Source organism: Halichoeres trimaculatus, unplaced genomic scaffold (assembly GCF_033239565.1).
Source record: "Halichoeres trimaculatus isolate MK-OKI-2021-1 unplaced genomic scaffold, fHalTri1.1 fHalTri1_scaffold_5, whole genome shotgun sequence".
In the NCBI taxonomy this organism is placed as follows: domain Eukaryota; kingdom Metazoa; phylum Chordata; class Actinopteri; order Labriformes; family Labridae; genus Halichoeres; species Halichoeres trimaculatus.
This window is the reverse complement of record NW_027437183.1, coordinates 3,205,103-3,224,065: the sequence shown is the minus strand read 5'-3', so window position 1 is coordinate 3,224,065 and position 18,963 is coordinate 3,205,103. Positions and strand designations below refer to the sequence as shown.

The 18,963-nt window shown below is 39.7% G+C and overlaps 2 protein-coding genes across 2 annotated transcripts; one reads left to right on the top strand and one right to left on the bottom strand.

The window, feature by feature from the left end:
* Positions 1-2,947: 2,947 nt before the first annotated feature.
* Positions 2,948-13,834, top strand: ddx31 (DEAD (Asp-Glu-Ala-Asp) box polypeptide 31). The gene is made up of 21 exons (XM_074671365.1): positions 2,948-3,097; positions 3,695-3,810; positions 3,906-4,046; positions 4,134-4,279; positions 4,408-4,483; positions 4,588-4,631; positions 4,776-4,846; positions 4,930-5,039; positions 5,116-5,157; positions 5,246-5,310; positions 6,625-6,744; positions 6,940-7,046; positions 7,127-7,344; positions 7,433-7,585; positions 9,408-9,467; positions 9,567-9,617; positions 9,984-10,123; positions 10,247-10,331; positions 12,227-12,338; positions 12,424-12,676; positions 13,178-13,834. The coding sequence occupies exons 2-21, from the start codon at positions 3,703-3,705 to the stop codon at positions 13,302-13,304; spliced, it is 2,229 nt and encodes a 742-aa protein (XP_074527466.1). The 5' UTR covers positions 2,948-3,097; positions 3,695-3,702; the 3' UTR covers positions 13,305-13,834.
* A 2,478-nt stretch (positions 13,835-16,312) lies between these two features.
* Positions 16,313-18,955, bottom strand: barhl1a (BarH-like homeobox 1a). Its single transcript, XM_074670927.1, has 3 exons — positions 18,501-18,955; positions 17,057-17,258; positions 16,313-16,632 (listed from the first exon to the last, which is right to left on the bottom strand). The coding sequence occupies exons 1-3, from the start codon at positions 18,919-18,921 to the stop codon at positions 16,425-16,427; spliced, it is 831 nt and encodes a 276-aa protein (XP_074527028.1). The 5' UTR covers positions 18,922-18,955; the 3' UTR covers positions 16,313-16,424.
* Positions 18,956-18,963: the final 8 nt, after the last annotated feature.

Genomic DNA, 18,963 nt, shown 5'->3' with positions numbered 1-18,963 from the left:
AAATGAAATTTTATTCAGTGTTTTTGTCTAATTTTCAGTAGAAAATGTCTTTTTAGACTTAATCTGAGCCACATTCACCTGAGCAGTCCAGAAACGTATCTTATTTCAAGTTAATTGAAGACAAAAATGAGGTCTGAATTGCTTTAACAAGTACAAAAAATCTGCTAATGTTACAAGAGAAAAGTTACTTGTATTAAGACATTATTCTAGTTTTAAGCAAATTTTTCTTGATCCATTGGCTGATTTTTTTTTCACTTGTTTAAAGCAATTCAAGCCTCATTTTTGTCTTTAAGTAAATTAAAATAAGACATTTTTCTGTACTGATCAGTTGAATGTGGCTCATATTGAGTATAACAGGACAATTTTTACTTAAAATATGACAAAAAACACTTGATAAGATTCTCAGTTTTTAGTTTTCCAGATTGCTGATACTTTGAATTTTAACAAGGATGTGAGATTTTATAGACGCAACTGTTGGACCGGAAAACAGAGACAGTAATAAGTGTGTATGTCAGCTTTGGGCTTCCGTATCATAAACCTACACCCGCAATCTGGAACAAGGCTCCTCATCCTCACTCACACACACACACACACACACACACACACACACACACACACACACACAAACACACACTCTCTCTAACTGATCAGTGTGCATGTCTGTGTGCGTGGCGTTGCCTCAGGCGAGCCTCCTCTTAACAAACCGTTCACGTCTCAGAGTTCAGATGTTTTCAGCCTTTAACACGTGTGAGAAAAAAACAGAGAAAATATTTTCACAAAATTATTCAGAAACATTTTTGGCACACGTCAGTTTCAGAAACATTTTTAGAGGGTTTTAGTGTCTGACTTTGTTGGACATTGATGAAAGTAGAAGCAAGAAAACACACCAGATTTAGTTTTAGTCTTACTCAGCTGGAAGTTTGGGTCCAGAAGTCTGTAATAAATGGGATACCTCAAACAGGTTTTGACTGAGGTCAGAGGGGGTGACGAGGGTCCGAGGGGCTCTGGAGAGACGGCAGATTGCAGCGAGTCACCTCCTTATCAGACAGACAGAGACAGTGTGTGTGTGTGTGTGTGTGTGTGTGTGTGTGTGTGTGTGTGTTAGGGTGTGAGGATGAGGCTAATAGGAAGTTGGTCACCTGTGTGTCTCTGGCTCGTGTGCGACAGATTGAAGGGATCAGAGTCTGATTTACTCAAACTGAACCAACAGAACCGTGTGTGTGTGTGTGTGAGTGTGTGTGTCTGTATGTGACTGACAGCCACTGATGTCTCTCCTCCTCTGATCTAAAAGCAGTTATCACAGTTTAGGACGTTTACTTCAATCCTTCATGTTAAAATATCTCCGTTTATTCACAACTCTCCGTCCTGCGGCGCAGACGAGCCGCTCATGATTGAAAACCAGATTTCACAACTCGCTCAATCACACGGACGATCTGTCGACGTTTCAAAGTGCTGATTTTGGTAAATGACTATAATTAATCCTCCTGAGCGCCGGTTTGAGTCCCAGCGGTGCCGGGCCCGCCGTCTGATTGACAGCTCTATTTTTAAGCCTTCTTGTCGACAACAGGAAGCGGAGCAGGAAGGAAATGGGACGTGACGGCTGCTGATGGGATGATGGACGGTTTGTCCCTGTCTCCTGCAGAGACTGAAAACACTGTCTGTTCTGCCAAGAAGCCTCTGAGCAAGGCAGCAAAACACAAAGACATCTCGTCCTGTAGCATTGAATGTATTGAATGTGGTTGCAGAGCAAAACTGTTCTATATTGTAACCTTCTCTTTTGTTTTGATATGTTTTTTCCCATTTCATCTTTCCTCTTTCACTGATGTTTTCTTTAAAATGTTTTTATGCTCCTTCCTGAGATTTTAAAGGTGGTGTAATAATGTTTTTCCTAAAATGATCAACTAAATGATGGCAAACGCTTAAACTGTGATGTCACACGAAAAAGTCACACAAGAGTTTCTTGAGTCACATAAGATTTGTTCAATTTGTGACATCACTAATTGTAAAGGTGCATCATAATCATAACACCCAATCAGAAAAGTGTAGATGTATGTAGTTTGTGTATAGGAGTATGTTTTGTTTGTGGGTATGAACACAAAAATGTATTTACATGTGTTTGTATACTAAATGTATTTGTGTATATGGGTTAGGTGTGTGAATACTCTCAATTATCTTAATAGATTTAATAGATATATGTACTTAGGCAGCAGGTCTGAATGTTATGGGAATTCGGAAACTCTAAAAAAAGAGATTTTTATTATTTAAGTCAGTATATAAAAAAGGAAGCTAAATAATTTTTATTTCTTAATTAAAACAGGAAAAAAGGTGTGACTTTTCCCTTTTTGAATATGTTATAGAAGTTGTGTCAGTGATTTAACAGTTTTCCTATTTTTGTTATTTGCAAAATTGTAAAGTTTTCTCTGTTTTGAGTTGCAGTTGTGTGTTGTTTTTGTTTATTCTTCCCCTTTGCATGCTCAAAGTTTTAAAACATTTAAAAATGATTGGTTATCAGGAAAGAGAAACACGATTTAGTAGCTTGGCAGCTGTGAGGAGAGGCTTCTAAAGTGCTATGTGCTTGTTTCAGACATAGGTTTAAGAAAACCAGCTGGATATAAATAAAACTGTCTGGTTAAGCTACTACAGCGCTATCAGACAATTTAATGTCTGCAAATGGGTATAAAACCCTCTCTTTAATGTAGTTTACGTGTAATTGAATTTCCTTAATAAATGTGTTTCTTAAAATGTATTTTAAGAAATAAAACAAAAACTCACTGAAAAAAAATTGAATATTCAAGCTGTAATGAGATTAATGGAAGATATTTATGCATTGAGAAGTCTCTGTCCTGTTTCTCCATAGTGACAGACCAACTTCCGGTTTTATTGTCTTAATAAAGTAGTTTTGTAAAAGAATTACTCATTTTTTTAGATTATTCAAAGTGAAATGCGAAATATGTGTGTGATTCAGAGCCTTTCCTCTGGTTGGAGCGTGAGTGTGGCTACTGCGCATGTGCGGTATAATCAGCTGTGAATGAGGCGGGGCTTCAGTGACGCACCAGGAAAAGTTTCCCACGCGTGTTGTGGCTTTGAGCGTGTAACGGTGAGTGTTTTTCTGTTATTCTCAAACTTTTTCTTTTTTCTTTTCTGTTTTTATTTACGGAATGCTGTTAGCATGATGCTAGCTTAATCGTTCACAAAAGAGCCTGTGCGACACACACACACACTCACTCATTACACACACCTCCACACGTGTTTCTGTGTGTTTCTGTCAGTAAACATATGTAGGATGTCTGGTCCTGGTATCATTTCGGTATATTTTGGTCGTAAGTGTTTCCTAACTGTGATTAAAGTCGAAGGTGAAGCTGCTAAACATGCTAACTGCAGCAGAGGTTGATCTTAAGACGAACCCCATTCAGAAATTTGTCAGTTTTTCTTTTCCTCTCATGCGTGGCGCTGAAACACCTGAATTAACTCTGACTTTTAACCCTGAACACGTCAACAGGGGTCTCTGTTTAATTCGGCTTAGGTTTGATGTATTTCTGTCATCGTTAAACAGCTCAAGATTTATGCTAAATCTTCAAAATAACCCACATTTGTCGTTCTGTGTTGTTTACACGTTGATAAATTATTTCAGAGCTTTTTCATGATGTTTGGCTTGAGTTCGTGTACAGTTATCTCTCTTACCTGTTTGTTTCAGGTGTGTTAATGATGTCAAAAGAAAAGCAGCTGTGTCTGAACATCAGGAGCAGTTTCCCCTCCTCCTCATTACCACAGAAAAAGAAACCTCTGACTGCTCAGCAGAGATGGGCCCTGGTGAGTACCACCAGTTTTTAGCGTTGGATCCGATGAAATGAATCAACTATCAACATGTTACAAAGCTGAGTTTGTGTCTCTGTTTGAACCTCCAGAAGAAGCAGCGGGCAGGGAAGAGGAGGTTCGCCCCCTCAGAGGGGGAGCAGAAGAAGAGCATCCCCTTCAAACAGAGAAAACTGCAGCTCAGTGACACCACAGAAGAAGAAAAAAGGGAGGAAGAGGATGCAGATACACAGGTGAACACACCTCACACCCAGTTATTCACTGTTTGCACTGCTGTGAAGAGAAACAACTGTCTCAATGAGGATCTCTGCATGTGTCAGTCATCACCAGAGCAGGCAGAGAGCTTAAAACCACAGAAGAAGAAAGAGTGGGAGAAGAAGAAGGATGGAGTGAAGGAGGCAGGATGGAGCAGCCTCAGGACTTCTTCTCTGTTCAAACACAACCCAGAGATCCCGGAGATCCACAGGTGCGCAGCAGATACTCTGATTGGCTGAGGATGTTACACCTCTGGCCGTGATTGGTTCATTTTACGATTTTTAATACTTTCTTCTCTTCCAAACTCTGTCTTCTTCTTTTCTTCTTCTCTTATTTCAGACCTGCTGTCTCTCAAGTCAAAGAAAAGATTTTCACCAGTGACTCATTTTCAGACTTGGATCTTCACCCTCACCTGGTAACACACAAACACACACAAACACACACTCTCACACACAGAGAGACTTTGTTTTAGGCTCAGTTATAATCCTAATTTTGTGATTTATGGTGTCTGTCCTCCAGGTGGCGACCCTGAATAAAGTCTTGAATGTTTCCACAGTGACCAGGTGAGTTAACCACACAAGATGAGGATTTGCTAAGACCAGAATGAGACCCCGAAAGCTCCTCAAGATCTGATCCATAAAGTGAAACCCATCATGTTTAAGCCCAAACACGCCCGTTCGTTTCTGACCCTGTGTGTTTGTGTCCAGTGTCCAGAAGCAGACTATTCCTGCTCTCCTGTCAGGACGAGACGCCGTGGTCCGGTCTCAGACGGGATCAGGTGAGACACATGACTATAAAGGTCGACTGTTGGCTAAAAGGAAACCGGATGATCTTCATTATTTCCTGATTCTGTCTTTGCAGGAAAGACCCTGTCCTACGCCGTCCCGGTGGTCCAGAGTCTTCAGGGGGTCCAGCCGAAGATCAGCAGGTCCGACGGTCCCCTGGCTCTCATCATCGTCCCCACCAGAGAGGTTCGATGGTCTCTTCTCTCTCACGCTGAAGTTGGGATTGAGTTTGTTTTTAAATGTTTGTTTCTTCTCCCCTCAGCTCGCCCAGCAGACGTTTCAGACCTTCCAGAAGCTTCTGAAGGTGAGAGGACAGAAAATCAGAGCTGAGGACTTCAGGGTTAAAGGTCATGTTGGTGTTTAACAGGATTATTGTCTTTTTTTCTCTGCAGCCGTTTACCTGGATTGTTCCAGGTGTGCTGATGGGAGGAGAGAAGAGGAAAGCAGAAAAAGCCAGGTACTGATCCCGCTACTCACCTCCTCTACGTCTTCACTTCTCCCCTTCTTATTTTCTCCTCCACGACTTCAGTTCATCCCTTCTCACCTGCACTTTTTCTTCTTCATCCTCTTCTTCCCCATCATCCTCTTCGCTGGCCTCTTCTTCCTCAGTTTTATCTTTTTGTCCACTTCTTCCCTCTCATACTCCTCTTCCTCCTCTTTTTCCTCTCCACACTCTTCTTTTTCCTCATTCTCTTCTTCTTCTGTCTTCCCTTTCCTCCTCTTTCTCCTTCTCTAGTCTTTTTTTACTCTCTTTCTTAATCTCTCCCATTTTTCTTATTCTTTGTCCACATCCTCTTCTCTGGCCTCCAATTCATCCCTCTCAAGTGATTTTCTTCTTGCTCTCCTTCCTCATCATACTCCCAATTCTCCTCTTCTCTGGCCTCTTCTTTCTCCTCATCATTGTTGACCCCTTCCTTCCTCCTCTTCTTTGTCCTTTTCTTCCTCATCTTTTTTCATCCACTTCATCTTTCTTATAGTCCTCTTCCTCCTCTTTTTCCTACTATTTCTCTTCTTCTTGTTCTTGTTTACTCTTCCTTTCCTCCTCCTTCTCCCTCTCCAGTCTTTTACACTCTTTCTTCATCTCTCCCCTTTTACTTATTCTTTGTCCTCTTTTTCGTCCACATCTTCTTCTCTGGCCTCTTCTTTTTCTCTTATCATTGTTGACCCCTTCCTTTCTTACTCCTTTCCTCCTCTTCTATATCCTTTTCCTCCTCATCATCTTATTTGTACCCTTCTTCTTTCTTATACTCCTGTTCCTCCTCTTTCCTACTCATTCTTTACTTCTTCTTCTTCTTGTTCACTTTTCCTTTCCTCCTCTTTATCCTTCTCCAGTCTTTTTTTTAAACTCTCTTTCTTTGTCTCTCCCCCTTTTTCTTATTCTTTGTCCTTTTCTTCATCCACATCCTCTTCTCTGGCCTCTTCTTTCTCCTAATCATTGTTCTCCCCTCCCTTCCTTCTTTCCTTGTCTTCCTGTTCCTCCTCTTCTATATCCTTTTCTTCCTCATCATCTTTTTTGTTCCCTTCTTCCTTCTTATACTCCATTTCCTCCTCTTTCCTACTCATTCTCTTCTTCTTCTCTACTCTTTCTTTCCTCCCTTTCTTCTTCTTGTTCATCTCTTTACAGTGATTTTTTTTCTTACTTTCCTGCATCATCATACTCCTCCTCCTCCTCTTCTCTGGCCTCTTCTTCCTCCTCGTCCTCGTCTCTTTTCGTGTGGATGAACGTTGCTGTAGGTCAAACTGTTTTGCCGACTGTCTGACGTGTCTCCAGGCTGCGTAAAGGTATCAACATCCTGGTCTCCACTCCTGGACGTCTGGTGGATCATATCAAAAACACGCTGAGCATCACCTTCAGCGCCGTCCGATGGCTGATCCTGGACGAGGCCGACCGGTAAACACCAGATTAAACACCAGATTAAAGTCATAAGTAGTTTTTCTTTGTTGTTTTTGTTGTTTTTGATGATTTGAGCCTGGGGGAAGCTTGCTGAATCAAAACCAAAGAGGATCGAGAAGGGAGCCCAGTGGAACCCCGTCTCTGTCCTGTTATTTCACGTTCCTCTGTGTGTTCTCGTGTGTGTGTCTTCAGGATTCTGGACCTGGGCTTTGAGAAGGATCTGACCGTCATATTAAACAGTCTGAACTCTACGGGGCCGAGCAGACAGAACGTGCTGCTGTCTGCGACGCTGACTAACGGTGAGTCCAGAAACAAACGTTTGAACCGAACACAGACGCCGGTCATAGCGTGAAACGTCAAAGCTTCCTCTGTGTTTCAGGTGTGACTCGACTGGCAGATGTTTGCTTAAACGATCCAGTCAGCATCCACGTTTCTGGCTCCGCCTCCTCTGACCTCACAGTCCCTACGTCTGACCTCAGCACAGCCAGCCAATCAGAGAGCTTCGCTGTACCAGAGGCTCTGAAGCAGTTTGTGGTGGTGGTTCCCAGTAAGATCAGACTGGTCTGTCTGGCTGCTTTCATACTGGACAAATGCAAGGTGCGCCGTCGAAACATGGAGGATGAAACAACGATCTGAAGGTGGAGGTAGAAGTTGGAGTCAGTCGTCTTTTTTTTTTGTCTTTCAGTTTTCCCAGAACAACAAACTCATCATCTTCGTCTCCAGCTGTGAAGCCGTCGAGTTCCTCCACTCCATCTTCAACTCCGTCCTCTCAGGGCCCTCGACGAATCAGAAGCCTCGGCTCAGCTTCATGCGTCTCCATGGAAACATGAAGCAGGAGGTGAGACTGATGTCAGACGTTAATGTTAGGAAGGGAAATGTCAGAGCGCTTTAACAGTTCAAACATTAAAGAAACACATCTCTGACGGATTTAAAACACATTTAATCAAATTTAAAAGACAAACAGTCGAATCAAAACAGGTTCAAAACACAATGAAAGAAAATTTAAAAGACATAATCAAATTGAAATCGCATACGAGACATCTAAAGCACTTTAAAAATGTACATTTGAAACTACATAAAAAAACATTAAACATGTTTTAAAAAAAACAGCAAAATTAAAAATGCATTTAAAAATGGTTAAAACACGTATCAGAACACCATTAAAACAACATTTTAACATCATTTAAGTGTATTAATGCACATCAGAGACTGTAAAAATTAGTTTTAATACATTAAAACTCCTTAGAAAATATTAAACACACATTAAAGACATTTTTAATTCACCTTAAACAAAACAGCTGAAAGAAAAAAGTTAAAACATTATAAAAGAAACACCATAAAGGCACATTAAACCACATAAAACAAAAAAAAATCACATAATAACAATATAAGATTCTAAAAACAATAATGATAAAAATAATAAAATATTACATAGAATAACTAAAAAATATTTAAAAAAATAACAGTTAAAACACATAAAAATGCATCTAAAAAACACAAATAAAACATATCATAACACTTTAATTACAAGAAGCTCAACAAAAACACATCAAATAAATTTAAAACACATCAGAAATACTTTTAAAGAACAAGTTAGTCACATTAAAACACAAAGAAGAGGCTCTTTAACACATTCAAACACACAAGAGCCATTTAAAAGACAAATTAAGCGGCTTGAAGTGCATTTTAAATACATGAAAAAAAACTTCTAATACATTTATAAATCAAATTAAATGTGATACAAAATGCTTTTAATCCACACATTGAACGTATAAAAGATGCTGTTCTGACAAAAAAATTACATTTAAAATACAGTATATAAGCACTTTAAAAATATAGAAGAAATATTTAAAAAACCATTAAAAATGAACACATTATAAAAAACAAAAAAATAAATATGCATTTAAAGACCATTAAAACATTTTAACATCATTTGAGCGCATTACTGCACATTAAAAACTGTAAAAATTAGTTCCTATACAGTCAAACTCATATTAATAACCTTTTAAATGCACATAAAAGACAGTGGAAACAGTTAAAACATATTTAAACACGATGAAACCACATATAAACAGTTAAAAAACATTATTTGATATAATTAAAATTCACATGAATATCAAACCATAAAATTATTATAAACATACACACAATTTTATTACATGAAAAAACTAAAACAGATGTAAAAAATAGTTAAAAAGCATAGAAGATACATTTAAAACACATAAAACACCAGTAAGACATTTAAAACACAAATAAAACAGACAAAATACATTTAAAAGACATCAAAAATGCTTTTAAAGAACAAGTCAGTCACATTTAAACACAAAGAGGCTCCTTAATACATTGAAACACGTAAGATGTATTTAAAAGACAAATTAAGCAGCTTAAAATGCATTTTAAAAACATACATTAAATCATATTTAATACATTACAAAATGGATTTAATCCACACATTAAGCATAGATGCTGTTTTGCCAGAAAAGACATTTAAAATACAATAAAAGGACTTAAAACACAGTATAAACATTTTTTATTTAAAAAAAAAACTAACTTATTAAATATTTCAAACCGTTAAAGAAACACGTATGAATAGTAATAACTTAGAGCCACGTTTGAGTATTTCTCTGACTTAATGTGTGTGTGTTTGTTTTCTCCTCTAGGAGCGCTCGGAGGTCTTTCAGAAGTTTTCAGCGTCTAAATCTGGAGTCCTCTTCTGCACGGTCAGTGTTTCTGTTTCACACTTAACTATGTGTGTGTGTGTGTGTGTTATGATTTATAAAGTTATGATAAAACCCTGTGTGTGTGTGTGTTTGTTTCAGGATGTGGCAGCCAGAGGTCTGGACCTTCCTCAGGTCACCTGGATCATACAGGTATTTATTCAAAGTTGATTGTGGTGCCCCCTGTTGAACAAGTTGAAATCTCTTTTCTGTCAGTCATAAAATGTTTTCATGCAAATATTTTCTTCATGATTTAATGATCACTGTGGATACTTGTGTTTTTTTCTGTTAAACATTTACAAAAGTAAATAAAAGGAACAAATAATAATTTAGTTTTGTACACGAGAAGATTTTATCTTGCTGTCAAAGAGGTCGCCCCCTGGTGGTGTCAAAAAGAAGAGCAGATTTAGGATACAACAAAACTGCAGTTAGCATTTTGTAACTTGTGTGTGTGTGTGTGTGTGTGTGTGTGTGTGTGTGTGTGTGTGTGTGTGTGTGTGTGTGTGTGTGTGTGTGTAGTACACCCCTCCAACAGCGGCAGCAGAGTACGTTCACCGCGTCGGCCGCACAGCTCGTATCGGAGGAAGCGGAAGCAGCCTCCTCTTCCTCACTCCTGCAGAGACCGCCTTCATCGCAGAGCTGGCCAATCACGACATCAGGTCTGCTGACTGACAACCTTAACAACCAATCAGAGCACAGAGCAGCCCCACATTGACAGTAGGGTACATGTTTATGTCTACTTCCTGATTCTGACCGTGTGGGCGGGTCTTGTTGTGTTCCAGCCTATCAGAGATGAAGCTGCTGGACATTCTCTCCTGTCTGATGCTGGACGACACGTATAAGGGGCGGGGCAAATACCACAGTAAGGTAAAGGAAGTTTCTGGTTGTTTCTGTGGTTAGAGGATAAAGAAAGGAAGGATTCCAGGTGTGTAAAAGTTTTCAGGAGCTTGTCGTTCCTGCGGCGTCTCTGATTGGAGGGTTTCCTCTGATGTGGCGCTGTTTGAGCTCCCAGGTGCTGTAGCGGGTCAGGATCTGCTCTGTGTTCCTGACAGTCTGAACCCGGAGCCTGCAGAGACTCAGACTGTGAAACCACCTGCTGTTCCTCTGATGATGATAAGGTTTATTTTTGATCCCGCGTTCCTGTCGAGTAAAGAGAGTGGTAGTGACGGCGAGAGCGGCGGGGGGGCGGCTCGGCGAGGGATGGGTGCAGACAGTCCCATTGAAGCGGGTGATGAAGAAAGTCCTGCTGCAGGTTCAAACAGCAGAAATCTGCAGGTTCAGCTTTCAGTCTGTGTTTGTGTTGATCTGATGTTTGTGTCCCGTCAGCTCCCATCTCGTCAGCTGACTCTGTGACATCATCACACGGCTTTGAATTAACCTTTATTTAAACAGGTCCATCTGTTGAGCATTAGACGTAAACACAAACAGCCGCAGACCGTGAACTTTCCCAGATTGAATCTCTTCCGTTTGTATTTTAAATCTTTCTCTTGTGATCCCTTTCTGTTTTTTCATTAAATTTGTTTCTTTTTGTGTTATTTCTTTCTCTTCCTTTCCCTCTATATTATCCTTTACTTCCCCTTTTTCTTTTATTTTTTTGTTTTTTTCTTTCCCCCTTCTTTTCATTTTTCCCTCATCTCCATCATTTTTATTTGATTCTGTTCTTTTCTTTCTTTTTGTTCTCTTCCCTCACCTTTCTCTCACTTACTTTTGCTTCTTTCCTTCTTTAACTATCTTCTTTTTTCTTTCCTTCCATCTATGTTGTTGTTTTTCCTTTCCTTTTTTCTTTTTTGTAACTTTTGGTTTCCTTCTCGACCTTTTTTTCTTGATTTTTTTCTGTCTTTCTTTCTTTCATTTATCTTTGCTTAATTTCTTTCTTCCTTTATCTGTCCTATCTGTCTTTTCTTTTTTTTTTTCTTTCTCTTTCCATCTGTATCTACTTTTTCTATTTTGTACCTTTTAACTTTCTCTTTTTGTTTTTTTTTCTCCTCTTTCTTCTTTCTTTTCTCTTGTTTTTTTTCAACATTCACCTCTTCTTTATTTGTTCTTTTTTCCTTTCTCTCCTTTTTCTTACTTCCATCTTGTTTCTTTCTTTTTTCTTGTTTATATTTTTCTTACTTTCTTTTTTCTTCTTTTTATCTGTAGTTACTTCCTTTTTCTTTCCTCTTTCTTCTTTTGTACTTTTATTTTTTTAATCACTTATTTTATTTCTACATTTATACCTTTCTTTTTTATTTTATTTGTTTTATTTCTTTTGGTTCCTTTTTTCTGTATTCTTTACTTTCTTTTTCTTTCTGTCTTTCCTCGGTTGATTTTCTGTCTTTCTCTTTTTCCTTTCAGTTCCTGATTTTTTTCCTCTTCTTTCCTTTTGGTCTTTCTCTTGTTTTCTGTCCTTCTTTGTCAGTCTTTTTTTGTTCCTTCCCTTACTTATTTCTGCATCTGTTTGTTTATTTTATTTTTTTATTTCAATAGTTATAGTTCACCTTTCTATATTTCTTTTTTGTTTCCCTCTTTGATTTTTTTCTATCATCTTCCTTTTTTTTAATCACTCCTTTTTTCTGTACTTTATTCCTGCTAATGTTCCAGTCAGCGACCATTAGTTTATTAAACGTTATAAAGAACTCCACTAAAAAGAGAGATCTCCTTTTTCCTAACACACCACGAGTAGTGACCTGTGCAGGGTTCAGCTGGTAACCATGGCGACATGAGGCGACTTCTGACAGACGTGGAGCAGATCCAGACTGATGTGGTTTCTCTCTCCTCAGAGTTCGTCCAAAGCTCTGGAGCAGGAGACGCGAGAGCGAGCGACGGTTCTTCAGACCGAGTTTGAAAACTTCGTTCACGCTGACGCTCAGTCGGTGAAGAGTGCCAAGAAAGGTGAGTGAAAGTCATGTTTGATGTTCATCATGGCGTTCTTTTAAACGCCGCTTCTTTTTGACGCCTGTCCCTGTGATGTCATCAGCGCTGCAGTCCTTCCTGCGAGCGTACACCGCCTACCCCGCACACCTCAAACACGTCTTCCACATCCGCTCCCTCCACCTGGGACACACCGCCAAGAGCTTCGGCCTCCGGGACGCCCCGCAGGGCCTGAGCGCCACCACGGGACTTGTGAAGGGGAACCAACACCAGAACAAGAACCAGAAGAAGAACCGGGCCAGAGAGCAGAACACGGCGCAGAGCCCGAAGAAAGCAGCGAGCAGAGCCGGAGAGAAGAGGTGAGACACACACCCTGAGCTTCAACATGAGGATACACACACCTGTGTGTCTGACACGTGTGTGTGTGCTCATTAACACACACCTCCTGCTGAGGCGTCTGACAGTAACACACACATTAAAACACACATTAAAACACACACACACTCCTATACATAATTAAAGCTGCTGCTCCCTGCAGTCACGCTCATGTTTACTCCCAGTGTGTGTGTGTGTGTGTGTGTGTGTGTGTGTGTGTGTGTGTGTGTGTGTGTGTGTGTGTGTGTGTGTTCTTGTTTGTTGTTGTTCACAGCTGCTCCTCACAGCAGGCGTGTCTGGACCTGGTCTTGTCACACACTCACACACACTCACACACACTCACACACAGCTTGTAGTGTGCACACATGGTCAGCAGAGACATAATTACAGGTGTGTGTTCAGTTTCCCAGCATCCTTTGGGGGCTGGTCAGTGGTGGTGCGTTCAGGTGATGCTGATCAGGTTCTGGGTCTGGCTCTGTCCTCAGGTTTTCCCCGGGTCAGCGGGAGCTCAGCCTCTTCCGCTCCGAGTTCTCCAGCGGGATGGAGGGAGCAGAGAGCAGGAGGAGGAAGAGGAAGAAGAAGGCTGAAGAGGAGGAGGAGGAGGAGAAATGAGGAGGTGAAGCAGCTGACTGATGGACGATGTGTTCAGGGAGGAGGACGGACTAGAGTCCTGGAAACTCCTGGAAACCTCCTGGAAACTTTGAACGTGCTCAGAAACTGTGCAGCTGTTAGAGAGGAGGTGTAAACTGAGGTAACGACACCAACAAGACGTGAAAATAAAGTTTGATCGACGTCTCTTTGTGCATCAGGAGGCGTTGGGTCAGTGTGAACACCAGAACCAGAACCAGATCCGTCTGTGATTTCAAACCTGCTGAAACAAGCTCACAAAAAAATAAACCTGGAAAAAAAGACGTCATGACTAACGAGATGAAAATTATCACAAAGAGATTCCTGTCAGGTAGAGCTGTGAGAGGACACAGCTTAAATTTATGAGAATGAAGTGAGAGCTTGGACAGAATATTTCTATGAGACAGAAGTGTGAGGAGGAAAAAACAGAAATTTAAGAAAAATTAGTTTGAATTTGAGTTTAGAAGATAGAGGTAGTAACTTTCTGAGACTGAAATTCACATTTTCGAAGTAAAGATGGAAAAAAAGGTCTTTGTCTTACTTGAATTTTTTTTGTTTCCTTTCTTTTTATTTTCTGTTTTAACTTCTTAGTTTTCCTTCTTTCTCTATACTTTCCCTTTCTTTCTGTTTTCTTTCCTCTTCCTACCTTTTAGACCTTTAAATTTTCTTTTTTTTCTCTTTTTATCTCCACCTTTCTATCTTTTCATCCCTCTCTCTTGTTTTTGCCTTTTTAACCTTTCTTTCCATTTCATTTTTCTCTCCCTTTGTTTCTTCTTTCTTCTCTTTCTTTTTTCATTTTATTTCATTATTCTTTCATTACCTCCTTTCTTTTGTTGTTTTGTTTTGTTTTTTTCCTTTATCTAATTTTTCATTATCTTTTTAGTTTCTTTCTTTTTCTCTCTTTCTTTTTCTTACTTTCTTTTTCTCTATCTTTCTTTATTTCCTTTTTTCTTTTTCTCTTTCCTTTCTTCTTTCTTTCCTTCTTTCCTTTTTTCTTTTGTTTTAGCCCCCCTTTCTGTTCCTCCTTTCTTTCTGTCTTTCTCTCTCTCTTTCTTTATTTCTTCCTTTCTTTCTTTACTCCTTTCTTTATTTCTTTTGTTTTTTTTCTTTCTTTTTTCTTTCTTTCTTTTGTTTGTTTTCTTTCTTTCTTTCTTTCTTTCTTTCTTTCTTTCTTTCTGTTTTTCCTTCTTTCCTTTCTTTCATTTGTTTTTTCCATCCTTTCTTTTCCTCCTTTCTTTCTTTCTTTCTTTCTTTCTTTCTTTCTTTCTTTCTTTCTTTCTTTCTTTCTTTCTTTATCTTTGAAACTTTTAATTTTCTGTTTCTAACTTTTCCTCCTTTCAATCTTTTTTTTCTTTTCAACTTCTCTATTTCCATTCTTTTTTGCTTTCTTTACTTTTTTTTTTTTTGTACCTTTTTTTACCTTTTTTCACAGAACAACGTCTTTCCCTCAGCAGAATGCAGTGGTGATTGTTGGAGCGACATAAAATAAGAATATTTTAATATACGGAAACTCACGAAGAACATTTTCTCACCTCGCTGGCAGATTTACTAACTCTATAGAAGCGGTTCAGTCCGTTTTTTGACCGTTTATGTCTTGAACTCAACATTTTTCTGGACTCCTCCGCTGAATGAGGCTCATATTGAGTCTAATAAGACCATAAAAAAATATAAGATGTAAACATTCGCAGAGATGTGTTTTTTTTCCCGTGTCCGTGCAGCTGCAGAGTTTCATGCTCTTCCTCTCTGACCTCGACTCACTCCGACCGTCGACACGTCAGCCTCAGAAAAACCGAACCTTCCTGTCCCCTGTGGACCGTGATCTTGGAAATATTTCCACTTTAAAGGGCGGTGCAGTCAAAAAGCATCAAAAATAAATAAAAAAGTGTAAATAATTAAATAAATGTGAGACGTGGAGGAGAAGTGGAAGTTTGAAAGTGGAGGTTTGAGGAATAAAAGCCTGTTTGTTTGTGCCGCTCTTATTCAGAGTGTTCTGGTCACTCTGATGTGTAATCGCTGCCTTTTAACTGCATCAATATTTCACCTGCTGCTTAATATTTCATCAGCTGATTGCTCTTATTCTGAATTAAATGTTCAGATGGAGGAAAACAGTCTGCGGACGAGAGGAATTCACCACGAACGACTCGGTGTGATCAGACGTCATAGACCCGTTTATGGTTTAACTGTTTTTAATTATTCACCGTGAAGATAAAGAAAGAAGAGCTGGAGAGTTACGAATCATTTTCATTTTATTTCAAAGTAAAAAACCTGAAACAGAAAAGCAGCAGACATTCAAATATTTTCTTGAAAACTTCACTGGTTCCACATTCAAACTGACACTGCCTCTCTCCACTTCTTCAAACAGTCTTTAAAGAGGGGGTATTGTGCTTTTTTAAGTCTTTATTCTGTCCCTCTGGTGACCCCGTAGTATCTTTACATGACTTACGGCTCAAAACGAATCCCTTTTCTTCCCTCCCTGGTGTCTTGGAAAACCTTTATTTCAGCCTGAGCTGCTGCCTCTTTAAAGCAGGCCCCCTTCACTCTGATTGGCCAGCCCGCTACAGCAAGTCTCATTTGATATTTCTCAGATTCAGGGATTTCTTCAACATCTGAATATCTGCACATGCTAAGTCTGAACATCCAGGATTGTTACTTTGAATCAATTTTTGACACATGGGAGAGCAGTATACCCCCTCTTTAAAAAAAAATAAAAAAAATCCTGACAGTCGTCAATGAGTTTGAAAAAGAAACTCAAGTAGAAGTCAGGAAATTTTCTGGAGTGAAAGTGTAAAATCTGTCTGTACAAACATCTCTTTAACCTTTCATTATTTAAAAAGTTTGTTTATTATTTTGTCCGGAGGAAAGAAAAGAGTCGGGTCCAAAGAGTTCCTGCTCTGTGTTCGTGTGCTGCAGTAATCTTCAGTGTCAGGTCTCAGAATCTGAGTTGACGAATCCGCCAACTAACCGTCCTCCCAGGCTCTCCTGTGTCCGTCTGATCTGTCGTATTTCACGCTAAGTGCTGTGGATAGGGTCTGGTACCATCTTTTAGTTCCAGGAACTTTGAACAAAGTCTTTCCTACATGTCATCACAGTAGGACCCAGGTCTCTTCAGTGAGGGTGCGGTTCAGTGTGGGTCAGGATGCGGGGCAGCAGGGGCGGAGCTGGGTGGTGGTGATGGTTGTGGGCGTGGTTTCTGTACAGGTACATGTCCAGTGTGGGCGGAGTTGGAGGGTACAGGAAGTGAGTGGGCAGGAACATCCGGCCGGCTTCAGCCAGGAACTCCAAGCCGACGGCTGACTGACGCTTCCACTTCGTCCTGAGGAAGGAAACATGAGAGGAGAGAGGAATGGCGTTTTTATTTTTTTCTACGTTTAAGGGAAAGAAAACAAAACAATAATCCAGACCACCAGCCAATCAGAGAGCAGGATTCTCTGCAGTCAGGGAACAATAAAAATAAATCAATAAATAAAAAATCAGCATCTCCTCCGCTCCGCGTCCTCTTTGAGATTCTGCACTAAAAGCTCCAGATTTGTTTCTGCATTAAATATTGATCATTAATTACCACACACACACTGCTGAATTATTGATCAGAGTGTGTTTAATATTAATCCAGAGATGTGTCACATGTGTCTGTCTGCAGTGATACTGGACACACACACACACACACACACACACACACACACACACAGGAACAGACAGACAGGTGTTAAGTGCTCCTGTGGTACCTGAACTGGTTTTACCTTCTGTTCTGGTACCAGGTCTTGACCTGGGTGTCGCTCAGCTGCAGTGAAGCAGCCAGCTCCATGCGGTCCTGGACGCTCAGGTACTTCTGTTTCTGGAAGCTTCTCTCCAGCCTGGACAGCTGCTGGTCGCTGAACGCGGTGCGAGCCTTCCGGGGTTTCTTCAGACGGCACGAGGCCGGGTCCGAGGCCCCGCCCACAGCTGCGTGATTGACAGGAAGACGTTCAGGCCCGGGAAAACACTGAAAACTGGATTCTGCTACAAAGTTTAGGTCTCAGTTTTTCATTTGAATGAAGCTTTTTTCTTATCTTTTTTCGATTCCTCAAACTGTAAAAATGCGTTTATTAATATTTTTTTTTTATCAGTTTTATGTTTTATCAAACTGACTGATTCATACATTGATATAAACCCACTTATTTTAAATGTAAAAAAATAAAATTAAACGCGATTTAACACACCTTAAACCTTAAACATTTTCACAAGATTCACCTTAAACATTTAAACCAGCTTTCTGAAGGCCTGTCCGAGTTAAATAAATTAATTAATCCATTTTTAAATCAAGACTACTGTATTTTTTTTTATCGTGTTTGGCACATTTGGGATTAATATGACGCTTAACTGACTCTGAAATAATCCATAAAAGCATCACCTCTCGATAATGACACTTTATGATTAATAATAAATGAGCAGCTCCGACATTAAAACCATCAAAGACAGCAGCAGCCGAGTGAATAAAGAAACGTCCTGTTAAGACTACATTAACATTACTGCGTTTACTGCTTTGTTGAGGTTTGAATGAAGAATAAATAAATATTTAAGGAGGTGTTAAAAATGTCTCTTGAAAAACAGAGGCTGGTTTGATCCGGAATAAAAACTATTAAAGAAAGTCATAATTTAGTGCCTATTATTATTATTATTATTATTATTATTATTATTATTATTATTATTATTATTATTATTATTATTATTAAGAGCTTGATTTAGTCTAAATAAAATCTGACCAGAGCTTTTTTTTTTTAAAATCGTAGCTACAGTTCTTTTTTTAAATACTTTTTTTATTCTTTCAAAGGGGGCGAGAGAAATATTTTTAAACTACAAAACGAAAAAAAAAAATCATTATTAAGGTTTTGATATTGTTCGAATTAACGAAATAAAAGTGTTCTCTTTAATTTTTCCTTTTTAAATATAATATACTTCATTAACAAAACAAAAAAGCTTTGGTTTTAAGTCTAAATAGTTTCGTGTTTTAACGAATATTTTGCTTCTTTTTGTTTATGAATTGTTGAAATACTAGTTACGATAATAAAGGATGAAAAAAAAGAGCTTCAGATTTTTTTTTTTACTTCTTAATCCAGATCAATTTGGACTTCAGAACTCTTCACAAAAGTAGGTTTTAATTTTTAGAGTCCGTATTTAATATTCTTTATTCATTTGCCCTCTTACCTCTGCACTCACTATCAGAAGACGAACTGCTGTGACTTTTATCCTGAAAGTCTTCTTCCGGTCCGGACTGGAACGGCGCGGGTTCAAGCTCAGGCTGTCCATTGTTATCAAAGAGCTGTCCCTGGTCAGAGTAGACCTGTCCCGGGTCCGAGTACGGCTGACAGTCCGCTAAGATGTCCCGGATCAGAAAAGAGGAGCTGACGCTGCGGGGCTGGAGCTGCTGCAGGTGACCGGACAGCAGAGCGGACTCTATCCGAGGGACATGCTCTCTGCGCGGGGAAGGAGGCGCAGAGCAGCCGCTGCTGCTGCCCGGGCTGAGCTCCGGGGGGTCTGTCCGGGTGAGGAGCGCGCCGGCCGGCCTGAGGGAGAGCAGTGAGTCGATGTGGAACCTGGAGGCTGCTCCGAAGGCAGAAACCTCCATCGCCGAGGGGATCAGGTGAGCTTCAGTCAGATGATGAGGATA

Bases quoted from the DNA above. Each gene is read 5' to 3' on its own strand.
- ddx31 (XM_074671365.1), top strand. From the start codon at position 3,703: ATGATGTCAAAAGAAAAGCAGCTGTGTCTGAACATCAGGAGCAGTTTC. The intron at 4,047-4,133 runs GTGAACACACCT...TGCATGTGTCAG, and splicing joins AAGAGGATGCAGATACACAG to TCATCACCAGAGCAGGCAGA. The intron at 4,484-4,587 runs GTAACACACAAA...TCTGTCCTCCAG, and splicing joins TGGATCTTCACCCTCACCTG to GTGGCGACCCTGAATAAAGT.
- barhl1a (XM_074670927.1), bottom strand. From the start codon at position 18,921: ATGGAGGTTTCTGCCTTCGGAGCAGCCTCCAGGTTCCACATCGACTCA. The intron at 17,259-18,500 runs GTAAGAGGGCAA...TCAATCACGCAG, and splicing joins TTCTGATAGTGAGTGCAGAG to CTGTGGGCGGGGCCTCGGAC. The intron at 16,633-17,056 runs GTAAAACCAGTT...TTCCTTCCTCAG, and splicing joins ACCTGGTACCAGAACAGAAG to GACGAAGTGGAAGCGTCAGT.